This window comes from Hordeum vulgare, chromosome 1H (assembly GCF_904849725.1).
Source record: "Hordeum vulgare subsp. vulgare chromosome 1H, MorexV3_pseudomolecules_assembly, whole genome shotgun sequence".
In the NCBI taxonomy this organism is placed as follows: domain Eukaryota; kingdom Viridiplantae; phylum Streptophyta; class Magnoliopsida; order Poales; family Poaceae; genus Hordeum; species Hordeum vulgare.
The window spans coordinates 328,626,934-328,651,503 of record NC_058518.1 but is presented as its reverse complement, the minus strand read 5'-3'; the positions used below and the strand labels follow the sequence as shown (position 1 = coordinate 328,651,503).

General features: G+C 44.3%; 2 protein-coding genes across 3 annotated transcripts; one reads left to right on the top strand and one right to left on the bottom strand.

Annotated features, from left to right (window-relative positions):
• The first annotated feature begins 5,389 nt into the window (after positions 1–5,389).
• LOC123434077 (electron transfer flavoprotein-ubiquinone oxidoreductase, mitochondrial) lies at positions 5,390–11,946 on the top strand. Of its 2 annotated transcripts, none has more exons than XM_045115490.1 (18): positions 5,390–5,841; positions 5,971–6,047; positions 6,513–6,619; positions 6,722–6,803; positions 6,885–6,993; positions 7,196–7,242; positions 7,362–7,436; positions 7,889–8,005; positions 8,685–8,753; positions 8,874–8,966; positions 9,474–9,576; positions 9,674–9,815; positions 10,164–10,228; positions 10,307–10,359; positions 10,472–10,551; positions 10,865–10,993; positions 11,127–11,193; positions 11,506–11,946. In XM_045115490.1, the coding sequence occupies exons 1-18, from the start codon at positions 5,586–5,588 to the stop codon at positions 11,587–11,589; spliced, it is 1,755 nt and encodes a 584-aa protein (XP_044971425.1). In that variant the 5' UTR covers positions 5,390–5,585; the 3' UTR covers positions 11,590–11,946. The 2 variants fall into 2 exon arrangements, with proteins under 2 accessions (XP_044971425.1, XP_044971426.1); XM_045115491.1 differs by having other exon boundaries at positions 5,394–5,841; positions 9,691–9,815; positions 10,164–10,213; positions 10,293–10,359.
• An 860-nt stretch (positions 11,947–12,806) lies between these two features.
• LOC123398960 (protein CDI-like) lies at positions 12,807–13,977 on the bottom strand (the record flags this gene model as incomplete). The annotated part of the gene is made up of 1 exon (XM_045093399.1): positions 12,807–13,977. A coding segment is annotated over one exon (948 nt), but the record flags the coding sequence as incomplete, so codon positions are not given.
• Between the last annotated feature and the right edge of the window lie 10,593 nt (positions 13,978–24,570).

The following is a 24,570-nucleotide window of genomic DNA, read 5'->3' as shown; positions in this document are numbered from 1 at the left end:
ATCGCTCTGGTGGTCGGCAGAAGCATCCATGGCAAGGAACGGAGGGGGGAAATGACCGCACAATCACGGTCCAGCTACTGGACATGGAGGGGACGCGAGAGAAAGAGGAAGTGGACGAGGCCGAGGGCCCAAATGCACAGAGCATGCATTTGGCGCGCTCTGCCTGTGGTCACCATGTGCACTACCAGCTCTGGCACTTTCCTGCGTGTCAATCATGTCCACTAGCTTCCTCACTGCTCAAAAGGATGATACATGGGTCTGGAATCATCTGGGAGGCTCTATGATAAGATAAACTTGCACAAACATGATTTGACAGCAACCTGTTTGTTATCTTTTCTGGAATATTGGCTAAATTTACCATGCTGAATTTTGGTGTGTGGCAATGGTTTACTAAGTTGAGTGCCTTGGCAAATTTCCAGGACAAATAACCCATCCTAGCTAGCACTTCTTTCACACCATGGCAAACTGGACAGAAACAAAGATGAAGAAGCTGGGGCAAATGGGTACATGGATTTGTCTCAAATTTTATGGAGAGGGTTTATTTGAATGTATGGAGAAGCTGGAAACATTTCAGCTCATTTGGGAATGCCTACATGGTACTTCCTTCATAAAGCTTCCAAATAGGCAGAAACTTAGGAACATTCTTGGGCAATATTGACAAAAGGGATTGATCTTATTTTTGGTATTAGTTAGTGATTTAGTAATGTAAACCACCATGAAAAGTTTCAGCTCAAGGAGATAAAGAAATCAAGCACTTACTTTGCAAATTGCCCAACTAGACAGAATTTGCAAATTGATGTTGTGCTCAAAATTGAACTACGGGACTTGGGATCTTGATGGAAATGGGAAAGATATTATAGGAGAAGCTCCACAAATTATTTGGGATTTTTCCTCGCTGCCAAAATGGTAGTTCCTTTAGAAAGTGCCCAAAATGCAATATTGACATTAAATAGGAAAAGACAATTTTCCTTTATTCAATGGTGGCCAATATTTTATGCAAGCTCAATATGATCACAAAGAATATCTCCACAAGTTTTCATAAGCTTTGGATATGGATAGATATTTTCCTGGATTTAATTCCTTCATCTGATAGAAAAAGGAATTAATTATAAATGATAAATATTGCAAATGACTTAGCAATATTTTTGCATATCCAGGGTTTAAAGATAAGGGATGATCATTGGGAAAAGGTTTGGGAGGCAACAGGGCAAAAGAAATTGGGGTTCCTTTGAAACTAGAAGGATTAGGGTTTTCCTTCTGGCAATTCGGAAGGTAGGGTTTTGACGACAAAACCCTGAGAAAATATCTTAGTCGGAAAGGTTGGACTGAGGAGAATCTCTGGTTGGACAGGGAAGGCAAGGCTAGATGACCATCTTCACATACCCAGGAGTGAAAGAAATCCGATAACACCGAGAAAAAGACAGGGGTCAAATCCCGCAAATGAAAAAAAAAACAGGGAGCGAAACCAGGGTGTTACAATATCCTTCTAGGGCACGATGTTGTGTGTTGAAATATGGATACATGCAGCACTTGATTGACATCAAGAAAAAAATGGCAATTAAGTTAATTTTTTCGGGCAAGTAAGTGGCTAATAATACGACAAGTAAGTCTAAAAATGTGGCAATTATGGATGGAGAAAAAAGTTCTCGAAACATGTCGATATGGGGTCTAGTTTTATAGATCTCGTCGCGACAAATCCAACGGTGAAAACAGATCGTCAATTAAATTAACTGTTTTAGAGATAAAACTTTTTAGATTTCAATGCAATAGAGAGAATCTTGATGACATGCATGCTAGGAAGAGATAATTAGCCGTTGCATGAGAAGACACACATGCAACGCCGCTGTGTAGTTAAGTCCTACCATGATTGCCTAGGAAGAAAGAAGTGGGAGAGGATAAATTTATCAAGGAATCGAAACCGGTCTTCTCATATCCGACCAACGGCGGAGCTATGTAGGCTCCTGGGGGCTGTGCCCCCAACATTAAACCAGTTTGTGAAGAAAAAAGTATGTAAGAGTTTATATGAGATTTTTTAGCTTTTGGCCTCCCAAACACTTGTATTTTACGTTTCGCCCCCATCTATTTTTACCTAGCTCCGTCAATGTATTCGATACACATGTTTTCATTAGAACAATTATTTGATCATAATATGTTTTTTTACGGGAACGCGAGCATTCCATTAAGACACAGCGATATCGCTGGTCACAAGACTAGTTACAAAGTTCGGGACATCCGACAGCCAAAAAGATTGATCAGACTGTCTGCTCCTCATACCCAACGCTGCTAAAGAATGAGCGGGCTTATTACATGCCCTCGGGCAAAACTCAACAACATAATCAATAAATTCGGTAATAAGCTGGTACTTAATATCAAGAAACAGATGACCCAACCTTGACTGATCAAAAGATTGGGACAACAAAGCCTGCTTCAATATCTGAGAATCAGTCTCAAGGATTATGCGCCCCATGCCCAGCTGATTAGCCAAACCGATGGCATGCTGAATCGCAATTATTTCCGCATGCAAAGCATCATAGGCATGTGTAATCCTTCCATCAGCTGTAAAAATAATAGATCCATTGCTATCACGTGCAAGTGCTCCCCAACCACCATCTCTAGTCTCTTCCAGAAAAGCACCATCGGTATTAATTTTAATAATCTCAGCCGGTGGGCATGTCCATCTTGGGGTTGAAGTAGTACTTGATTTAGTCGACGGTTTGAAAAAAACGCAGCCAATCATCCGTGCTTCACTTGATCAAGAAAATAAATTCACCAGTGGATAGCCTGGACTCATTATGATTAGTTTTGTTCCTCTCTGACCACCAAGCCCACAAAAGTGCGACGGTCATCATCTTCTTCTCATACGGGAGCTTCAGAATACATTCCAGCACATGGATCGGGCATTGACATTCCATCAGTTGCATACGAATATCCTCAATCTGGAGACCCCGCCAGAGCGGTTTAACACCCTTGCATCGAAAGAATAAATGACCACCATCCTCAAAGAGCCTATGACAGACAACACAAGATGTGTCCAGGTCCACTCCTCTCTTGGCAATATTCATATGCAAAGGATGGCTATTATGGCCGAACCTCCAAAGAAAATGGTGTATTTTTGCCGGGCAATGCAATTTTCATAAATCCCTCGAGACTTCATTCTTCCATGAGTCTCCAACTGAAGGCCATCCTTCATTGCTACCAGAATTCAGTAGCTCGGTCGCTAAATACACACGGTAAGCCGATTTAATAGAGAATACCCCTTTTGCATCAAAATGCCATGCAATCCAGTCCTCTGTATCTGCACACAAAGGAATGGAAAAAATCTCCTGGACATCCTCCATGCAAAAAGTGGATCGAACAAGGTTTTCATTCCAACACATACTATCATGATCGATCAACTCTAATACAGTTTGTACATAGTGAGTACCTCTGTGAGAAATTGGGCGCCTTGTAGTGCCTCTAGGAAGCCACAGATCCTCCCAGATTTTGATATGGGTGCCATCTCCAACCCGCCAAACCATTCCTTGTTTGACCACCTTGACCCCGTGTAAAATACTACGCCACACATAGCTCACACCCTTCACCGGAGAAGCATTCAAGACGTTCCCATCTGGAAAATACAGAGCCCGGAGAACTGTAGCACAAAGGGATTCCGGAGCTTGAATGAGACGCCAAACTTGCTTCGCTAACATAGCAAGATTGAAGATATGCAGATCGCGAAAGCCTAGCCCCCCTTCCTCCTTATGTTTCATCATTTTCTCCCAAGAGACCCAATGCATAGCACGATCTTTATCATTCTGTGACCACCAATACCGGCAAATCATCTGACTAATACTATCACATAGGCCCTTTGTTAAATCAAAGCACGCCATAGCGTAAGTCGGTATCGCGTGTGCTACTGCTTTAAGCAAAATCTCCTTACCGGCCTTCGATAGACACTTCTCCTTCCACCCTTGTAGTCTCTTCCAAATCCTCTCCTTCAAGTATTCAAAGCATTTGATTTTATTACGACCAACATATGATGGCAACCCAAGATATTTGCCACCAAACGTTTCAGATGAGAGGCCCAAACCAGCAAGGATAGCTTCTTTCACATGGCGTTTTGTATTTCGGCTAAAAAGGATGGATGATTTATCACGGTTGATAACCTGTCCGGAACATGCTTCATAACATTGAAGAATATCATTTATTTTTGTTGCACTATTTTCACCAGCTTCTAACAGCAGCAATGAATCATCGGCAAACAAAAGGTGGGACACCGATGGAGCAGCACTCGCCAATCTGATTCCTTTGAGTTCCCCCACACTCTCAGCATGATGGAGCATAGCTGAAAACCCCTCTGCACAAAGAAGAAACAGGTATGCGGAGATAGGATCACCCTGCCGTAATCCCCGTCCCGGAATGACTTCCTCGAAAAGCTGGCCATTAATCTTAAACTTGTACTTCACTGTTTGCACACATTTCATAATTAATTGCACAAACACCTCACTGAATCCCATCTTCCTCATAATACCTTGTAAGAATGGCCACTCAACACGGTCATAGGCTTTGCTCATGTCAAGTTTGAAAGCCATATAACCAGTTCTCCCTGATCTTTTCCTCCTGATAAAATGAGACATCTCATATGCAAGAATAGTGTTATCAGAGATCAATCTCCCCGGGACAAAAGCACTTTGGGTTGGAGAAATGATCTCCCCCAATATACTTTTGAGGCGGTTGGCCAGAACTTTAGACACGAGCTTGTAGACAACGTTGCAAAGGCTAATAGGGCGCAAATCTTTCAGTCGATTAGGATTCTGCACCTTCAGGATGAGGACAACAACAGTTTCATTCCACCCCTCCGGTATACTGCCACCTTGCAACACTTCTAAAACCTCATGTATAACTCTGTCTCTCACCGTATCTCGTTATTTCTTATAAAACACCGCCGGCATTCCATCACTCCCTGGCGCTTTTAGATCGCCGATGCTTGATCCATGACAACGCGAGTATTCCGCTAATGTCATTAAAAATAAGGGGCGATGCTATTTGACGCGCGCGCGCTAGAACGCGCGATTTCCGAGAGGCAAAAGCTTGCCTTTTTAGCAATCGTTTTGAGGCAAAGCTTGCCCGCCCCGGCCCCCACCTCTTGAAAGGGGGGGGGGGTGAGATTAAGTTTGATCGCTAGTTGCGATGCTCGCTCGTAAAAGAGGGTTCTTAAAAAATTAGCATATCTGATAAAAAAAAATGCACTTCATTGTATTCCTCATCCGTCAAACCAACTAATATCAAAATTTTAAAAAATTTACATAAAACCTTAAAAATATAAGGGAGGCAGCAAAACGCGCACTTCAACAACAAATAAAAAAACGTCTTCGTCCACCTCAACGATCTGATCCATAGCCAAGTCCCGGAGCCAGATTCTAAAGAAGAAAAAGGAAACAAGTGCTGGAGCGAACTGCCACTCCACACTTCCGTATCATCCCAGTCTTCTCTTCCTCCACCCCCTCCTCTCTCTACTCTCTTCTTCGCGCAGGGGCGCTCCGAAATTCCGAAGGGAGACGCCTCCAAGCAACCTCCCACCGATCCGGAAGCTACCCGCGTGCCCAATGCATCGAGTCCTCCGCGCGGCTGTGGCGGCGGCCGCGGGGATTGCCGCGGCCCCGACTCGCCGCCACCGCGCGCCCAGCTGGAGCGCGGCCGCAGCGAGGTGGTTCTCGGCCGAACGGGAGGCGATGAGCTACGACGTCGTGATCGTGGGCGCCGGGCCAGCGGGCCTCGCCGCCGCCATCTGGCTGAAGCAGCTCTGCCGCGCGGCCGACACCGACCTCTCCGTCTGCGTCCTCGAGAAGGGAGCCGAAGTCGGTGCGCGGCCTTGCACACAGAATCCTGTTCTCGCCGCTGTGTTGTAGACTTGTAGTACTACCACAACACTTGCGACGGCATTGATCGCTCTCTTAGTAATTTGGGCCTTTGTTTTTGTTTGCTCTGCAGGTGCTCATGTACTGTCAGGGAATGTGTTCGAGCCCCGTGCGTTGGATGAGCTCATCCCGGAGTGGAGGCAAGAGGATGTATGCCCTTCTGTACTCTGCATTCGATATGTTATGTGTTTTTGTGTCTCACTCTGATTTTCTAGTGCAATAATGCTTGTTTGTTGTTGATTTACTGAACACATGCCTTTGATTCAGCCACCTCCTTCGACATAGGCATAGTGTTGCCTGTATGACTTTAATGTTGCCGACATGTCTTTTTTTATCCTTTTTTTTGTCATACTGTTGGTGTTTGGTTGTGTGCATCTTAGCTATATTTTGAGTAAATAAAAGCGCCCTTTATGAAAAAAAAGGGAGATTCAGCTGAACATACGAAATTAAAGATATTATTTTGTGGGAGGGTGTTGTGATATCTTCAAATAGAACAAATGCAAGTTTTGTGTTCCTAAAATCATTCTTGTTATGAGTGCTCTATGGAAAACTGAGAGTGGGATGTACCAAGTAACTTGGATACTCATTTTTATGTGACTGTGATATGTTCATCAGGCCCCAATCAGAGTCCCTGTCTCATCTGACAAGTTCTGGATGTTAACAAAGAACAAGGCATGGACACTTCCATCTCCTTTTGATAACAAAGGGAACTATGTAATAAGGTGCTGATATTTTCTTTTTATTATTCGCTTGATGCTTGTATAGTTCTATATTCCTCTTATTTCAGAGAATCCGTGTGTGTTAACATACTTGCTTTTGTTCAGCTTGAGCCAATTGGTAAGATGGATGTCCGTAAAGGCTGAAGAGTTAGGTGTTGAAGTGTATCCAGGGTTTGCTGCGAGTGAGGTACCATTCTTTTTGACCCTTTTTCAGTTGAGGAACTCTTTCGTGGGAGGACTAATATTTGCCTCAATTCCGCTCTGACAGATCCTTTATGATGAAAATCAAATAGTTACAGGCGTTGCAACCAATGATGTTGGTATTGCTAAAGATGGTAGTAAACAGGAAACTTTTCAACCGGGTGTGGAACTAAGAGGCGAGTAACCTTCTTCACTTGGTGGTTCACATAAAAATACATGTTAATAATATGTTGCATATTTTCCTTCTGAATTGTTTTAGAGGTAGACAATACTTATTTCTTTGATTTGTTCTTTTTCTCAAAGATTGATATACTTTCTTTTCTACTCTTATTTTTCCATGCACGCATACATTCTCATGGTCAGCTACTTAGATTGCAGGGCGAATAACACTTCTAGCTGAGGGTTGCCGGGGTTCATTATCAGAGGTCAGTATATGTAATTCTAGTTGATAGATTTGGTCCATGGAATGTTATTTATTCTGTTAGTATTATGCAATTGATGCTGCAGCCTATCACATTATCCTTCTTTGTCTCGTGCTTTCCAGAAAATAATAACGAATTACAAGCTCAGAGAAAGTGGACAAGGCCAACATCAGACATATGCTCTCGGAATTAAAGAGGTATATCTACATTCACTGATACCATTTGAATTATGAAATTCAATAATACCATGTGTGATTGCCTTGTTCTCAGTTCTGAAACTTAAAGAAGCAGGATTGTTTACCTGAACTATTTTTTTTTGCACATAACACCACATAATACAGACAACGTGCCTTATTATATAGATAATGCGACTAGTATAAATTGTCGGATGTCTCTAAATAGGCACTATGCATACATTAGGGTGCAATTTGTTAGCATTCATTGGATCATCCATCCGTGCACCATTTTCTAATATATTTTCTTCAATAGAATTATCAATGTTTTAGAAATCTTATTTATTGCCCTTTATACTCTTATAGGATTGTGATTTACAAGCTTCTCTTAAATTGTTCCATGTCCTTTTTTCTAACTACTACTTGAGGATGGTTTATTAACGCTTCTTTTGTCCAAATTGGATGCTTTCATTTAGGTCTGGGAGATAGAAGAAGGAAAGCATGAGCCAGGTTCTGTGATTCATACTGTAGGGTGGCCTTTGGACATGAAGACATATGGAGGATCATTTCTATACCACCTTGATGATAGACAGGTACTTTTGAGATTGCAGCTTGTCATTACCACGTATTATATGTTTTGCTTGCAAGGATTGTTATCTGTGCAAATATATAATATACAATCTCATTTCTACACCACCTTGATGATAGACAGGTACTTTTGAAATTTGCAGCTCATCATTATTGGTGTTATATGTTTTGCTTGCAATAATTGATCTGTGTAAATATATAATATACCATCTCAGATTATAGGAACCATTCTTCTGCACAACCTAAATTTAGTCAGCAAAAAAAGGTTCATCTGACTTTGCTGTGTCAAGTGATCTCTTCTATGAACAAAAATCTTCACTTGAGTTTTGTTGTTGTTGAACTTGTTATTTCTATTAGAAGAATGCCAAAACAGCACGGAAGCTACAGAAGCACCGGTCTGTTGTCTACCCAAATCAGAAACCAATACACTAAAATCCTAAAACAAAGGAAGGAAAAGCAGTAAAGCACCACAAACATTTTCGTTTGAGTTGGAAGGGGGAAGTGATAGTTCATCCTCTATCATTTGACCCTTGATTTGCACACTGGGTATTAATACTTCTCTATCATTTGACCCTTGATTTGCACACCAGGTATTAATACTTCTTTGATAGATTGCAACTTCCTAAAGTGTTATTCAGAAGTTTGAATTACATGTATTCAGAGTTATTTTTGCTCTTATTTCAGTTAGCAATTGGTCTGGTTGTTGCCTTGAATTATCGAAATCCTTTTCTCAGCCCCTATGATGAATTCCAGGTGTGTATATTTTCTGTATGATTGTCTTTTGGTGAAAAGTAGTATGGAACTGATCTGAGTATTTCAGTTCTGTCGTCACTTAACTATCAGACTATCAAACTCTTCTCTCCAATGTTTCAGAAATTCAAGCAGCACCCTGCGATCAGAACACTTCTGGAAGGTGGAACAGTTCTTCAGTATGGTGCTCGTACTTTGAATGAAGGTGGTTTTCAGGTAAGATGATATGGTTGGTTACAGATAAATGCATGTGTAAGCTCCTTATGTAATCTACATTTATATTACATGGCATTGTACATAGACATCAGTGCAGTTTCACCTGGTGCTATTGGTAAACTGGTGCAATCTATTGCTGGCACTATTAACTCTGTAAGCTGAAACATAGTTCTGGTCTTGCTCGTTTGTTATGTTACATTTCAACATTTGGTGTAGCATTCCACTTCTGTTATTCAGTTGAATAATCTTTATTATGTTTGCTTTTCAGCTGTTAAAAGTGGTTCACTTCTGTTATTTAGTTAATACTCCCTCCGTCCCAAAATTCTTGTCTTAAACTTGTCTAGATATGAATGTATCTAGTCACACTTTAGTATTTAGATACATCTATTTCTAGATAAAGCTAAGACAAGAATTTTGGGACGGAGGGAGTAGATGTGTTGTGTTTGCTTTGTAGTTGCTACTTATATTCAGTAATACGGTACTGATAGAGTTACTAAATAATTTCAGTCAATACCAAATCCAGTTTTCCCCGGTGGTGCAATTATTGGATGCTCTGCAGGGTTCCTAAATGTTCCCAAAATAAAAGGATCACATACCGCTATGAAATCAGGTATCTCTCCACTATGTATTTGTTTGCGCTAGATTTTTAACTAGGGTTTGCGGTTCATTTAATTATCTGTTTTATCAATACAAGCCTTGTACTAAAGGTAGAGATGTGCACAAGGTATGCTTGCGGCGGAAGCAACTTTCAAGGCTTTGGTTGAAGGATCTTCCATGGATATGTACTGGGAGAATCTCAAGAAGTCATGGATATGGGACGAACTCTATAGAGCTCGAAATTATAGACCGGTATGTGGTTAATATTATCATCAGTCTCCCAAACAACATCTTCTTTCTAGTTTTTGAAATTTAATTTCAAAGAAGTGCAGAGGATAGGCCATGCATTATGTTGACGTATAAATGCATTGCCTAGTCTCTTTCATCAGATCGGTCTTTTGGTTGCATTGGCTAGAGCATGCACTTCTACATGGTATTGGAGCTAAGAGGTCTTGAGGGGGAGTGTTGACGTATAAATGCATTGCGTAGTCTCTTTCATCAGATCGATCTTTTGGTTGCATTGGCTAGAGCATGCGCTTCTACACATTTCTTTTCCTGAAGCTTATAAGTGAATAAAGATGCTTTATTGTTTGCTTATAGGCATTTGAATACGGATTTATTCCTGGCATGGCCTTGTCAGCAGTGGAACGGTGAGGTCCCAATTGGTAAGCTAATTTCATTTGTTGTTTTATCCATTTCGCTTACACATGTGAATTGCTCAATTGTTAGCTACATATTCAAAGGGAAGTCACCTTTTACACTGAAGCATGGGAAACCTGACCATGAAGCTACAGAAGTGAGTGTGAAGTGCTACCATTGCTCAACATTCTTTCTTAGAGGAAGATTAAAATCACAATGTTGTTCCATTCTGTCACTGGCGAGATTGACCGAACACTTCCTGTGGACAGATGGCCAATCTGCATTCGCCTATTTCGTATCCAAAACCAGATGGGCAGGTGTCCTTTGATGTTCCGTCTTCTTTATACAGGTACACATGCCTGCAGCAAGAACAGTTGACCTCTTTCAAACTTCTTTACTATTGCACACTGCGTCAACACCTCAGTTGTGCTTTAACATGAGAAACACCATACTGTATATATAAAAATGTTTGATGCCGATAGCCCAAACGTGGAGCGCTTTTCCTTCCACAAATTCAAGGACCATAGATACTGCAGATGCACTCATCAAAAGTGGTAGCTGCACGGCATTACTTTATCTTGAACCTGGGGGGATACCATGGATAATACTTCAGAGCACCTTCTCAATCTGTACTTCTATCACTAATAGTATCTTGTGTACAGGAGCAACACAAACCATGAGCATGACCAGCCTCCTCATCTCCGCTTGAGGGATCCTGCAGTACCTGAAAGCATAAATCTCCCACAGTATGCTGGACCAGAGTCGCGTTATTGTCCAGCTCGAGTTTACGAGTATGCAATGACCATGCCAGCTTGAACTACCATTTTCTCCCAATGGAATAGATAACGTGCAATAAAATGTGTCATGCTTTTTGGCCAAAGCAGAAGTTGCTGATTACTGCTGACCATTTCTGTTGTCACGCAGATATGTATCTGACGAGAATGGTGACCCGAAGCTTCACATAAATGCTCAAAATTGCCTTCATTGCAAGGTGCGTAGCTCTCTTCATTCGATGATTCAGGGATCTTGCATTCGTGTAAATTCAGTGCATGGGTTGGCATAGGGTGCCTGCACGTTGTTGGATCTGTGACATCCACTGAACTGCAAAGTTGTAGTTTCTGGAAAGCATACGTTCCTCGGTTTTATTCTGTCATTCATGGTTGAAACAAATCCAATCCACAGTGACACTGTCGATGTTATGATCTGGATAGCCAATTCAAAGTTGTTGGGATGCACCATTGGGAAACATATTTGAGCTTCTTACTTTTGTTCCCTCCACCTAAGCTGTTGACGGTGTCTGCAGGCTTGTGACATAAAAGATCCGAAGCAAAACATCGAGTGGACCGTCCCGGAAGGCGGAGGAGGGCCTGGTTACACGGTGATGTGAATATTAGTAGAGAAATTCTGACGCCCGGATTGGCCTGTCCAACACCATCTCATAATAATGGTGTAAATAATTGTGTACAATGTTTCTGATGCTGAAATTAGCTTGTCCGGCAGTAATATTTTAGAGAACCTTGTGCGACTAATTCACCAACCAGGGCTGGTATGTACAGTGCCGGGCGTTGCGGTGGAATTCCTTCCATCTGAACCGGCCCAAAGTAATCGATGGCTTATGGTGTAATAACTGCACGTGCTGGTGCTTAGTGTAAAGTGAAGGCGGGGTCACTCAAAAACTCCAGTAAAGCTAGGTAGCTGCTGGCTTAAGAAGAAGAATCGGATTCTTTGCCTCTTACAGAGATAAGATCGCTTTGTCCAAATAGAAATATAATACTCCCTCCGTCCCAAAATAACTGTCTCAAGCTTAGTACAATTTTGTACTAGAGCTAGTACAAAGTTGAGACATTTATTTTAAGACGGAGGGAGTACTTTTTCTATACCTAAATACTTTGAAGTTTGGGAGTTATCTGGATGCCATGCTAATTCTGAGTATGTATGTCCAAAAGTCAGCCGGTGAGCAGTGGACAGTGGTCACATAGACATTGGATTCTGTTGCCGGGTGCTCCAGTTCCACACGTCCACGGCCCACCACTGATGAGTCCAAAGTAGAACTAGAACGATCAACGACTGGTTGTGCTCGACCTAGTACCCCCATTATTAACACGTGATTCGAGATTACAGACACAGGGACACATCTCTCTCTGGCCCAGCGCGAAGAAGATGCAATCTGTCATCGGAGTTCTCTGCAGAGTTATCTATCCAGGGACGTTCCCAGCCTCCAAGTGCCAAGGAACACAAGGAGCTAGCCATTATGCTGCAGTGCCTAGCAACACGAAGAAACCAGCCATTTTGCTGCAGTGCCATGACATTGCATCTCCTGAACCGAAAAACCAACACAAAAGACTCGCAGCCTCCCAGTCCCAGCGCAAAGGAACACAAGAAGCCAGCCATTGTGTTGCGGTGCCATGAAATTTCATCTCCTAAACCAAACCAAAAGACCAACACAACCCTGCCTGCAGCTGCAAACAGATGAAATCGGGACCGATTCGCCCGCCATCGTTTTCGGCAAATACGGCGGTTCCAACGTCAGCCAGCCAAGGACTATTAATTCAGCAAGTATGGTGTGATCAGAAACAAGAGCAGCAGAACTGACAGGCGCAAGGCTAAGGACAAAAAATCTATTGGCAACGTGGAGTGGTTCATTCATAGATCGATTGCGACTACTACACAAGAGCATACTACCAATATAGTCGAGCTATCTACTGATGGCCTCCTCTACCACCTATACCGAGAAACCAGCATAACAAACAGATTGAATCGAAAGAATTCCTACGGCGCAAAAGAACCAATGCAATGCAGCAAACTTGTTGGTCGGCCCCATCACCCATCAATTCCCCTCGTCGTCCTCGTCGTCCTCGAGCCGGAGCCTCTCCTTCTCGGCCCTGCGCTTCTCCTTGTCGGCCCTGAGCTCCTCTGCCTCTTTGATCCAGAGGTCGGCGAACTCGCAGTCCCTGTACCTTTCGAACCAGGGCCCCCCGCAGGTGTAGTGCAGGGCCTTGGGCTGCGTGGCCGGGTCGTCGGGGTCGACCCTGTTGTGGCCGACGAGGAAGTTCCAGACGAAGGGCACCTCCCCGATCTCGTCGTCGTCGAGCCAGGAGAAGCGGTGGAGGAAGGCGCCGGGCTTGGTGCTGACGGCGTCCGGTGTGAGCGCGGCAACGTTCTTGGGGTGGGCGCAGTTGTAGAGCACCATGGAGGACCAGTTCTTGCGCGGGTACACGGTCTGGATGGCGCCGTCCATCTTGGTGGCCTCGAGGGGCTGGTACACGTGCTTGACGCAGACGACGGCGAGGCGGCTGGCGGCGGCGGCGTCCGAGGGCACGGCGGAGGCGATGAGCTCGGCGACGTCGGCGAGGTAGAGGAAGTCGCAGTCGATGAAGAGCGCCCAGCCGCGGTAGCGGGCGAGGAAGGGGGTGAGGAAGCGGGTGAAGGAGAACTCGGTGCTCTCGGTGGGGCCCCGCGCGCGCCAGTAGAGACCCGACGCGCGGAGGTCCGGCTGGCGCACGGGGCGCACGTCGAGCGGCACGGTGGCGTGGCGGATCAGGCTGCGGCGGCACACCTCGTACGCCTCGTGCTCCCGCGGGTCGTACCCGACGAAGACGCGGAACGGCTCCGGCGACGGCGGCACCGTCATGGTCTGGATCTGGGCGGTGGCGAGGGGGATGGAGCGGAGGAGGAGGGCGCGGGATTTAATGGAGGGGGAGGCAGGCGAGGTGGGGCTGGATTGCAAGTCTGAAACTAAAGATGGCAAACGGGGGGAGGTGATCTCGAGATCTATTTAGGAAATCTATAATGATCCTGACGTACACGAGGGACTGACAGGTCGGGCCGGGGAGCGGGGCCCATGAGGCAGTGAGGCGGCGAGTGGATTTTCTTTTCTTCGTCGGTGGGGAATTGACAGCTGGGTGACGCCGGGAAGGGGATGTCGGTGGTGCCGCGAGGCGGCGTGGGCGCGGCACGGCCACGGCACGGGTGGGAACGCGGCGGAAATCAAGGGGTCGTCGCGGGCAGGAGGATGGATGGAGTCCGCGGCCTGCGGCGCGGGCCGGGGGTCACTGGACGGCCATGTGCTTCGGCGTAGGCGTGTCGCGTGCTATGGTCGCGCCTCGTCAAATTGTCAGACTCCGTCCTCGCGTCAAGACTCGAACTGACAGGCTCTGATACGTGTTCTGAAGTATTCCCTTCATTCCTAAATCTACACTCCTGTTAAAAAAATCAAACATAAACTTTTTTAAAACCACGCAACAAACTGTGCTCAGGAAAACCATGACCCTCCGATCAAACTAACTTAAACACATCCTAATGTCCATATCTTTACCTATACTATACCTCTTTACCTAAAAAAGCCCCTGTAATTTTTATTATTCAACCCGCGCTTCATCATTTATCTACAACGCAAAAGGAAAAAAACGATTCGCTGCAAAAATTATACCCGTACGCATCGCCTCCTTCCGTCAACCCTGGGCAACCCTGGCCTGTGCCCAGGCCGCCGCCACACCACTCGCCGCCGCGGCCGACCTCAACCGCCACCGCTGTTGATCTCAATCCACCCGCCTCCGCGGCCGTACCTCTCCCCGCTCACTGCCCCCGTTGCGGCGCTCGAGCGCATCGCGTCGACCCTGGTCCATCCTGGTGTGTGCCCAGGCCACTGCCACACCACTCGCCGCCGCGGCCGACCTCAACCACCACTGTTGTCGTTCTCAACCCACACACCTCCGCGGCCGTACCTCTGCCTGCTTGCTGCCCCCGTTTCGGCGCTCGAGCACAACTTCTGGATCAAATCAACGCGACAGCTACAGTGACTGGGGATGATGTGTCTGCTCGATGCAGAACGGCGGCGGCGCGGCGGAGCGAAGTACTTGCAAGTGGAGGCGGGCCTCCATGGCTCACAGGGGAAACTCCGAGGTTATGGCGCGGCAACGGCGACTCCTTGTGGCCAGATAGAGGCGCCTAACCCTTGCTCACCTCATCGTATCCCCTTCTCCGGCAGGAACTTATCATCTGGTGAGATCCCCTCCCCATGCCTCCAACCGTGTGCCAAGCACCGACAAGAAATTTTGTTTTGTGGGGATTTGTTTGCTGATGGATGAATGTATTGAATGTAAGATTGTATTGTTGTAGAGATAGAGAATGGAACGCCACCTTCAGTTTGTCATATGATCCCACATTCTCTACCCCATGAGTGAAATAAGATAACAGTACATTGATCAATTCACGTAGCCTCTTTGTTTTGCTTTGCTTGTCCCGCTCAATTTCTCATCATGGTGGAATTAACAATGGATGGGTTGATTTCTCAACAAAATAGGACAGGACTGACTACATTAGTTAGTTAGCTTATTATTTTAATAAATCAAAATGATTATAAAAAGATTAAAAGTGTGTGGTATTTTTTCTCCCGTTGCAACGCACAGACCCTTTTGCTAGTAATAATAAAGAGGTTATCGCTTCCGTCGGAAAACCCACCGCGGTGATTTTAAAATGAGTCCTTGGTGTTTTCTAAAATTAACCAACAATCCAATTGATAAGTGAAGCTGAATCGGTATGTGCGGGAGAAAAAACACCAGACCACCCACGACCTTACCTCCCATCTCCAGCGCCAGCGCGCCACCACCCCCTGCCACGACGCCGTGCGCCGCCGGCCCCAACTCCTTCAATGCTCACCTCCGTCCCCGCGCGCCACCGCCCAGATCCAGGCCTCCCCCGCGCGATGGCCGAGGCTCCGGCGGGTGAGCCGCTGGGCGGAGGAGGCGGAGAGCCGGCACCGCGCGGAGGAGGAGGCGAAGGCGAAGGCCGCCGCCGACGGGGACGGGGACGTGGACATGGGTCGTGCGTGCGCGGGGGCGTGCTAGGGTCAATGGACAGAGGCGGACATGAGCGAACCCATTGTCGTCCCAAGCGGACAAAATCCGGCCAAACCGGACGTCCGTTTGGGGTCGTGCGGTGGAGTTGGCCTAAATATAGGTCTTTCTAAAGGTTCCACTAGAGGACCACATACAGATGTATATAGACATATTTTAGATTGTAAATTAATTTATTTTGCTTCGTATGTAGACTATTTGTTAGCCATTTGGCAAAGATGGTAAGGTGAAAGCATAATTCTTCATGTTGAGATTAGTTGATGTGGGTCATAAATCAAACAATTAGTCGTGTAACTGGCGATGGTTAAAGGGTGTGATGATTTTTTTTCCGGTGCAACGCACGGGCATTTTTGCTAGTATATTATCATCTAGGATATTTTTTGGGGAGTTTAGATACCAATTAATATTATTTTTGATCACTAACCAATTGACCGAGTGCCGAGTGCGAGTTCCTATTTTTTGCGTGTTTTTGGCTTTTGAGGTTTACAGTACCAAACGAAGTCCAATTGTCATGAAATGTTTTGATGATTTTTCTGGATTAAAATAAGACATGGAAGCTTTGGGAGGAGGCCAGAAGCTTCACGAGAGGAGCAACCCACAATAGGGCACGACCAAGGGGGTAGGGGGCGCTTTGTTGCCTCATGCTCCTCTCGGCCGCCTCCTGGCGTACCTCTTCGTCCTATAAATTCACATATATCCCAAAAAACCTAGAGAGCAAGCCAAAACACTTTTTTTAGGCGCCGCAAGTCTCTGTTCCGCCGTGTGACCATATGGAGCCCTTTTACGATGCCCTCTCGGAGGGGGGATCGATCACATAGGACCTCTATATCATCCTCACCGCTCCCATGTTGATGTGTGAGTAGTTCACCACGAACCTACGGGTCCGTAGTTAGTACCTAGAAGGCTCTCTCTCTCTCTCTCTCTCTTGATCTTCAATACAATGATCATCACATCTTCGCTTTGATATATCCGATGTAATTCCTTTGTGCGGTGCATTTGTTTGGATCCGATGAATTGTGGGTTTATGTTCATATTATTCATGATAAATATTTGAGACTTCTCTCAATTCTAATTATGATTCTTATATGCATGATTATCATAGCTTCGTAAATCTCTTTGATCTATTGATTTGCTTTGGCCAAGTAGATTGATCTTTCTTTAGTGAGAGGGGTGCATTGTAGTGGGTTCAATCTGACGGATTTCTATAGCCAAGTGACATAGTAGGGGACAAGATACATCTTTGTATTGTTGCTACCAAGGACAAAACGATTGGATTAGTTCATATTAATTGAATTCTATTTGTCTATATCATGTCAATGTTCTTCAAGCATTACTCTGTTTTCCTTAATACTCTAGATGCATGCTGGATAGCGGTCGATGGGTGGAGTAATAATAATAGGTGCAGAGAGGAGTTGACCTATTTTCTTATGGACATGATGCCTATATACACATGACTATTACCGTGAATATCACATAACTATGCGCTTTTCTACCAATTGCCCAACAGTAATTTGTCTACCCACCGTATACTTGCTTTCATGAGAGATGACACTAGGGAAAACTATGCCCCCGGTCTATCACTTATAAGTACAAAAACAAAAAATTGCTTGCTGCCTTTTTTTATTTTTACTTACTTTCCACTTTGCAACTTAGAACCACACTACTTACTTGCTTGCAAATAACGAGACAAAGGGATTGACAACCCTCTTGCCTGCGTGGGGTGCAAGTGTTTGTTTCTCTTGTGTGGGGTAGCTAAAGACGGGGGTTTGTTGTTACTCCTATTGGTTCAATAAACCTTGGTTCTCTACGAGGGGAAATACTTACCTATATTGTGCTACACCATCTGTTCCTCTTCATGAAAAACCCAACGCATATCACAAGTATCAGGCCTCCCCAGATCCCAAAATGGTAATGGTGCTATTTTTGTCGTCATCGGCCAATTCTCCAAAGTTGCACACTTTCTACGAGTGAAGGAAGCTGTCACTGCTAGTCAGTTAGCGAACTTGTATATCTCCAGAATTGTGTCACTCCATGACATTCCAAAGGAAATTAGTTTAGACTGAAGCGACATTTTCACCTTGAAATTATGGGAAAGTTTCCAAGAAGCTATGGGAACTCATATAACCCGGAGCACTGCTTATCACCCCCAGTCCCAAGGTCAAGCCGAGCGAGTTAACCAAGTGCTTGAATATATGCCGCGTGCTTGTGTCATCTCCTTTGACAAGAAGTGGGAAGAATCTCTCCCATATGCTGAACTCTCTTATAATAACAGTTGTCAAGCTATTTTGAAGATGACCCCCTTCTAGGTATTATATGGACGTAAGTGTTGCCCCCTGAATTAGTCAGAGACTGGGGAACGACTACTCATCGGTCTGGATTTTATCCAACAAGCACAAGAGAAAGTTTGTATCGTACGGGAAAATCTTAAGGCGACCCAGTCCCGTCAGAAGAGGAACTATCACCGTAAACACTGGGGATCTACCTATCACCTTGGTGAACAAGCTTATCTGCATGTCACTCCTATGAGAGGCATTCATCGTTTTGATGTAAAGGGAAAGTTAGCTCCTCTCTACACTGGTACTTTTTTGCATTCTCGCTAGGTGTGGATATGTGGCTTATAAGGTGGAACTGGTGCCGAAATTCTCTCATGTCCATGATGTCTTCCATGTTTTGCAATTTTGTCGTTGCTTCAAGGATCCCCAACAGACAGTGGATCATGAGTTGCTCGAGGTACATAATGACCTCTCCTACAAGGAGCACCCTATCCACATCCTTGATCAAACTGAACATTGAACCCATCAAAAGGTTAGCAAGTTCCCAGCAGTTCAGTGGTCAAACCATTCTGAAGATGAATCCACTTGGGAGTGCGAGGATCATCTTCGTAAAGAGTACCCCGATATTTTCCCTTCTACCTCTTAATTCTCGGGACGAAAATTTGTTTTAGAGGAGGAGAGTTGTGACACCCGTGTGTAATGAGCTACAGTAACCTCTCTGATTAATCTAAGGCATTTTGCTAAATAGTGCTTGATCATCTTCTAATCCATATGTCATTTCAAATTCCACCATGAATTCAAATTCAAGTAATAAGTGAAATAAGGAAATTCACAAACATTAAAACTAAAATGGTCTTACTGTTGCAAATAATCCCTAGATATTTGTCTTGGAGAAACCAACTTTTTATAAAGTTGTTAAAGGCCCTCAAACATTTAAACACATGCCAAAACCATAATTTAAATGCTTTTAAATTATAAAAATTGCAAATTATTTTAAAAATACTCCCAATTTTTTTGTGGCAGTGCATAATATTGCATTAGTAATAATGGGCAAAGTTCCATATTTTACTAAACCCTTTTGCTACTTGAATTAATTACAAAACAAGATAAACAAAAAGAAATAAAAAATAAATGGAAAATAAAAAGGAAAAGGCCCCATGCTCCTGGGCCTTAGTCCATAGGGACAGGCCCAACCGAGCCCAACCCACTACTCCGAATCATCTCCCTCCCCAGAGTTCGTCCGACCGTGCACACGAGCATGCCCATGCTCAATAGTCGCCACCGAGCCATCTCGTCGACCTTGCGGGAGGATAAGGGCACCAACGCCTCGAGGTCCTCCCTGCCACCCCACTCACTTGCCCCACCACTCGCTTGCCTCTCCCTCGCGCTCTCTGCCTCTCCTCTCGGTTACTTCGCAAGAATCGAGCACCACCGTCGGCCCCGGGGTTTTGAATTTTGGCCGTAAAAATCAAATTTCGGCCGAATTTCGGCCATCTCGGCCCAGGGCAAGAAATATCTATCGGACGAAAAGAATGATTTTTGGTCAAATTTGACAAATTTCGGTCAAATTTCAGTCAAATGCTGGTTAATTCTTGGTCAAATTTCAACCGAAAATTTTGAAAATGACCGAAATTCGGCCATCTCGGCCTGGGGCGAGGAAAATTACAAAACGAAAATCAAAACACTCTCGCCGCCATCCGTCAAGCCACGTCCACCGGCCCTCCTGTGCCTCATCGACGTGTCCAAGGGCACCGCCGGGCCCGTCCTCATCCTTCGCCTCCACCAGCGGTAGCACGAGGCCACGACAACACCTTCTCAACGTCGTCTTCCTCCTTGGGACGACGGAGTGTTGCCGCCTCGATTCACTCCACCAGGCCTCCCTGAGCCCACCTAAGCATGACTACACGGCCATGGTGATCCCCTGCTCCTCCTTCCTCTCTCCTCTATCCCTTTACGTAGCATAGCTCGCCGCACCACCATGACGGGAGCTTGCTGCTGATGGCTATGGTGCATCCGCAACCAAAGCAGTCATACCTCGTATCCAAGCATGGGGCCTTGCTTAGCACGCCTCGAGGAGGCCAACGAGCCCCTCCACGCCATTTGTCGTGCCCTGCATCATCGATCCCGACTAGCTCCTGTACGACCACTGCATTCAACTCGTCCCCGATGTCGCCATAGCCCGCCTACGGCCACACTTCCGCACCCATGCGACGCGACGTGATGTGTGCATTTGAACGCACCCCCATGCCGCTCAACGCGCCCTGCAGCCACGCCCCTGATGAGCCTTGCCTATGGCTGCCACCCTTGTCGTTCGCTGCCGTCTCTACAGCCCCAATCTGGCCACGCCACCACCACAGACGGATGCGGCTTACTCTAACCATTCGAACAACATCGCACGTGCGTTGTTTGGTCGCTAGAGGATGTTTTTCGATGAGGTCCGAGGCACACCTCCAAGGATTTGGTCGCTCGAGCAGTTCTCCGGCGCCACCGTCAATGTGGCTTGGCCTAGTGCCCACCCTCGGTCGCTGCGAGTGCCCCCCTTGGCCCTAGTTGTTTGGGTTGACCGAGTCAACTAAGATGACTCGGCAACCCTAGTCACAGGCTGGTGGGCCCCCACCGCTTAATTAACGAGTTAATTATTTAAATTAATTAAACTAATCTAATTAGTCACTAACTAGTGGGCCCTATTGTTTAATTAGCTAATTTTTTTAAAATTAAATCCTTGTTAGCCTTTGTGTCACTCACATGTGGGACCCAGCTGTCAAGTTTGACCTCGACTAGTTGGGTTAAGTGGTGACGTTAGCGTGACGTGTTGGTGATGAGGTAAATTTATTTTTTGAATTAAATTAAATCTAATTTTTTTTAAAAAATGTTTAAACTTTGAAAATTCATATAAATTAAACCGTAAGTTAGATGAAAATATTTTATATATGAAATTTGCTCAGAAAAATACAAAAAATCTGAATATGCTATCCGTTCTTCTCTCATATGCTTCTAGCATGATGAACATGAAACTTTCCCTTGAGATCGTGTGTTTGTAACGCGTAGCACTGTGTTAGGTCACCGTAGCACAACATAGTGCCATGTCATGCATCGTGATGCATTTGATTGCTTGTATTTATTGTTTTCCGCCACTTCTCTTTGGTAGACCCCGAGAGAGGTGCTGCTCCCGAGTACAACTATGCTCCTAACGTCCAACCTCCTTCACGGGAGCTTCGAGGCAAGCAAACCCCCCTTGATCATTCCTATATCTCCCAATTATTTATCTCTCATGCTTGCAAAGGAATTTGCTATTGCATTGATTGGTCATGTTCTCATGCACAACGTGATTTTATAATACCTACCTTCTTATCCTATATGCTTAGTATAGGTTGGATAGTGAGCCACCAGTGACCCCTCACCTTGTCCCTTTTGCCCCCACTACATCATCAGTGTCTCGATCAACGTAATCGACATCCTGAGCCCAACAAATCACCTCAGTGTTTAGTTGTATGACTCTGCAGAGCTATTATCGAGTGTCGAGGGTGATAGCTCATAAAGCATTCCTGATGATAACTCTCTAGTGTAGCTAGTCGGTCGTTGATATGTCTCCAACATATCTATATTTTTTGATTGTTCCATGCTGTTATATTATCAATCTTGGATGTTTTATATACATTTACTAGAAACTTTATACCATTATTTTGGGACAAACTAATTAACTTGGTGCCCAGTGCCAGTTGCTGTTTTTTGCTTGTTATTTACTTTGCAGAATATGAATACCAAACGAAGTCCAAATGCCACGAAACTTTTTGGAATTTTTCTCTCGCAAGAAGAGACCTGGAAGCTTCCGAAGGCCATGAGAGGAGGCCCATGAGAGGTGAGAGGAGGCCCATGGGTCCCACTAGGCACTAGGGCATGTGAGGGGGCCTCCGGCGCACCCTCGTGGGTCGTGGAGGCCACACGAACCGCCTTGACCTAACTTCGACTCTATAAGTACTCTAAAATCCCAAAACCCCTAGAGGAGTCAACAAAATACTTTTTCCGCAGCCACAAGTTCCAGAACCACAAGAGCCAATCTAGAGGCCTTTTCTGGCACTCTATCGGAGGGGGCAACGATCACGGAGGGGTTCTTCATCATATTTGCTGCCCCTCCGTTGATACATGAGTAGTTTACCACAGACCTACGGGTCCATAGTTAGTAGCTAGATGGCTTCTTCTGTCTTTTTGATCTTCAATACAATGTTCTCCTTGATGTTCTTGGAGATCTATTTGATGTAACTCTTTTTCTGTGTGTTTGTTGGGATCCGATGAATTGTGAGTTTATGATTTGATCTATCCATGAATATTATTTGAGTCTTATTTGAACTCTTTTATGCATGATTGTTATAGCCTCGTATTTCTTCTATGATTTATTGGTTTGGTTTGGCCAACTATATTGATCTATCTTGCCGTGGGAAGAGGTGCTTTGTGATGGGTACGATCTTGCGGTGCTTAATCTTAGTGATAGAAAGGGACATGACACACATGTATCGTTGCTATTAAGGGAAACAAGATGGGGTTTATTCATATGTGAGTTTATCTTGTCTACATCATGTCATCGTTCTTAAGGCATTACAACATTATTCCATGAACTTAATACACTATATGCATGTTGGATAGCGATCGATGTGTGGACTAATAGTAGTAGATGCAGGAAGGAGTGGGTCTACTAATCTTGGACTTGATACCTATATACATGATCATTGCCTTGGATATCGTGATGATTATTCGCTTTTATATCAATTGCCCAACATTAATTTGTTTACCCATCATATGTTGTTTTCTCGAGAGAAGCCTCTATGAAAACTATGCCCCGAGGTCTATTTTCTATCATATATTAAAACCAAAAATACCTTGTTGTAATTTTATTTTATTTATTTTATTTTGTGTTTTAGTTAGATCTATTTATCGAATCCTATACAATTTAATCTATCTCAATACCGTTGAGGGATTGATAACGCCTCTACGCGTTGGGTTGCAAGTATTATTGTTTGTGTGCACGTGATGTTTACATAGTGTTGCTTGGTTCCCCTATTGGATTAATAAGTTTGGTTTCATAACTTTGGGAAATATTTATCTCTACTGTACTACATCATGCCCTCCTCTTCAGGGAAATCCCAACACAACTCACAAGTAGCAGGAAGAATTTCTGGCGCCGTTGACCGGGAGACATCATCAACATCTATCAAGTACCTACGCATAAACTCTCATCTCCTTGTAATTGCTTTATTTTCCATTTGCCTCTCGTTTTCATCTCCCCCATTTCTAAAAAGTTTTACAACTTGCTTGATCTTCTGCTTGCCTTGTCACTATGGCCAGTTCTTCTCTTGTCTCGCTCACCCCTGAAAATGAAGTTCTCACTTTTAAGCAAAGGAGGGAGAGAATTTAAAAGATGTTTGGTATAGAATTTCCAATGATCATAATATATCTTTTCATAAGCAATCCACTACTATCCTTCTTCGCGTTTTTATGCGGGAATTACTACTTGGCATAGATTCGTTCTTGATACTATCACCGGGGGAAATTTCTTGTTTTGCCCCGCTTTTGATGCTTTAAATACTATGGGAAGTTTAGTGGGATCATGACCTATCATTATCAATGAAACAATTTTAACTCTTGAGCATGTTATGCAACAACTAGATGCTATCAAAAAGAAAATGCTCAATGTAGAACATATTGAAAATTTGGATAAAAATATCCATAATCATGACACTCGAATTGGATCAAAGATAGGGGATACTACTAAACACTAAAAGAGAAAATACCCATAGTTAACGAGAGGGTGGAAGAGAGCCCCGCTTGAATTGATAAGTTGGAAGAAATTTGTAGTAACTTGAGCTCAACTTTTTCTTCCATGAAGACTACTGAAAAGACTCCTAGTAAGAACTGCAAGTCTACTTACGCTCCTAAGAACAAGGGTGCCACTTCTAGTAGCAACAAATATCTTAAAATTATTAGTATTCACCCCGATTTTATTGAGTTGATAAAGATACCTACTCACAAGAGTGAGTTATTTAATTTTATTCCTAGTAGTGTGATCATTCAGAATATGAATGCTAGATCTCTAAAGAATTATGAATGTGTGATGGAGGAAACTAAATAAAATTATACTTGAATCTATGCATTATGCCTAGCTAGGGGCATAAAACAACATCGCTTGTTGGGAGGCAACCCAATAGTTATTTTTAAATTTTTTGTTTTCATTTCTATATTTCAATA

Bases quoted from the DNA above. Each gene is read 5' to 3' on its own strand.
- LOC123434077 (XM_045115490.1), top strand. From the start codon at position 5,586: ATGCATCGAGTCCTCCGCGCGGCTGTGGCGGCGGCCGCGGGGATTGCC. The intron at 8,006-8,684 runs GTACTTTTGAGA...CTCTTATTTCAG, and splicing joins ACCACCTTGATGATAGACAG to TTAGCAATTGGTCTGGTTGT. The intron at 10,994-11,126 runs GTATGCAATGAC...GTTGTCACGCAG, and splicing joins TGTCCAGCTCGAGTTTACGA to ATATGTATCTGACGAGAATG.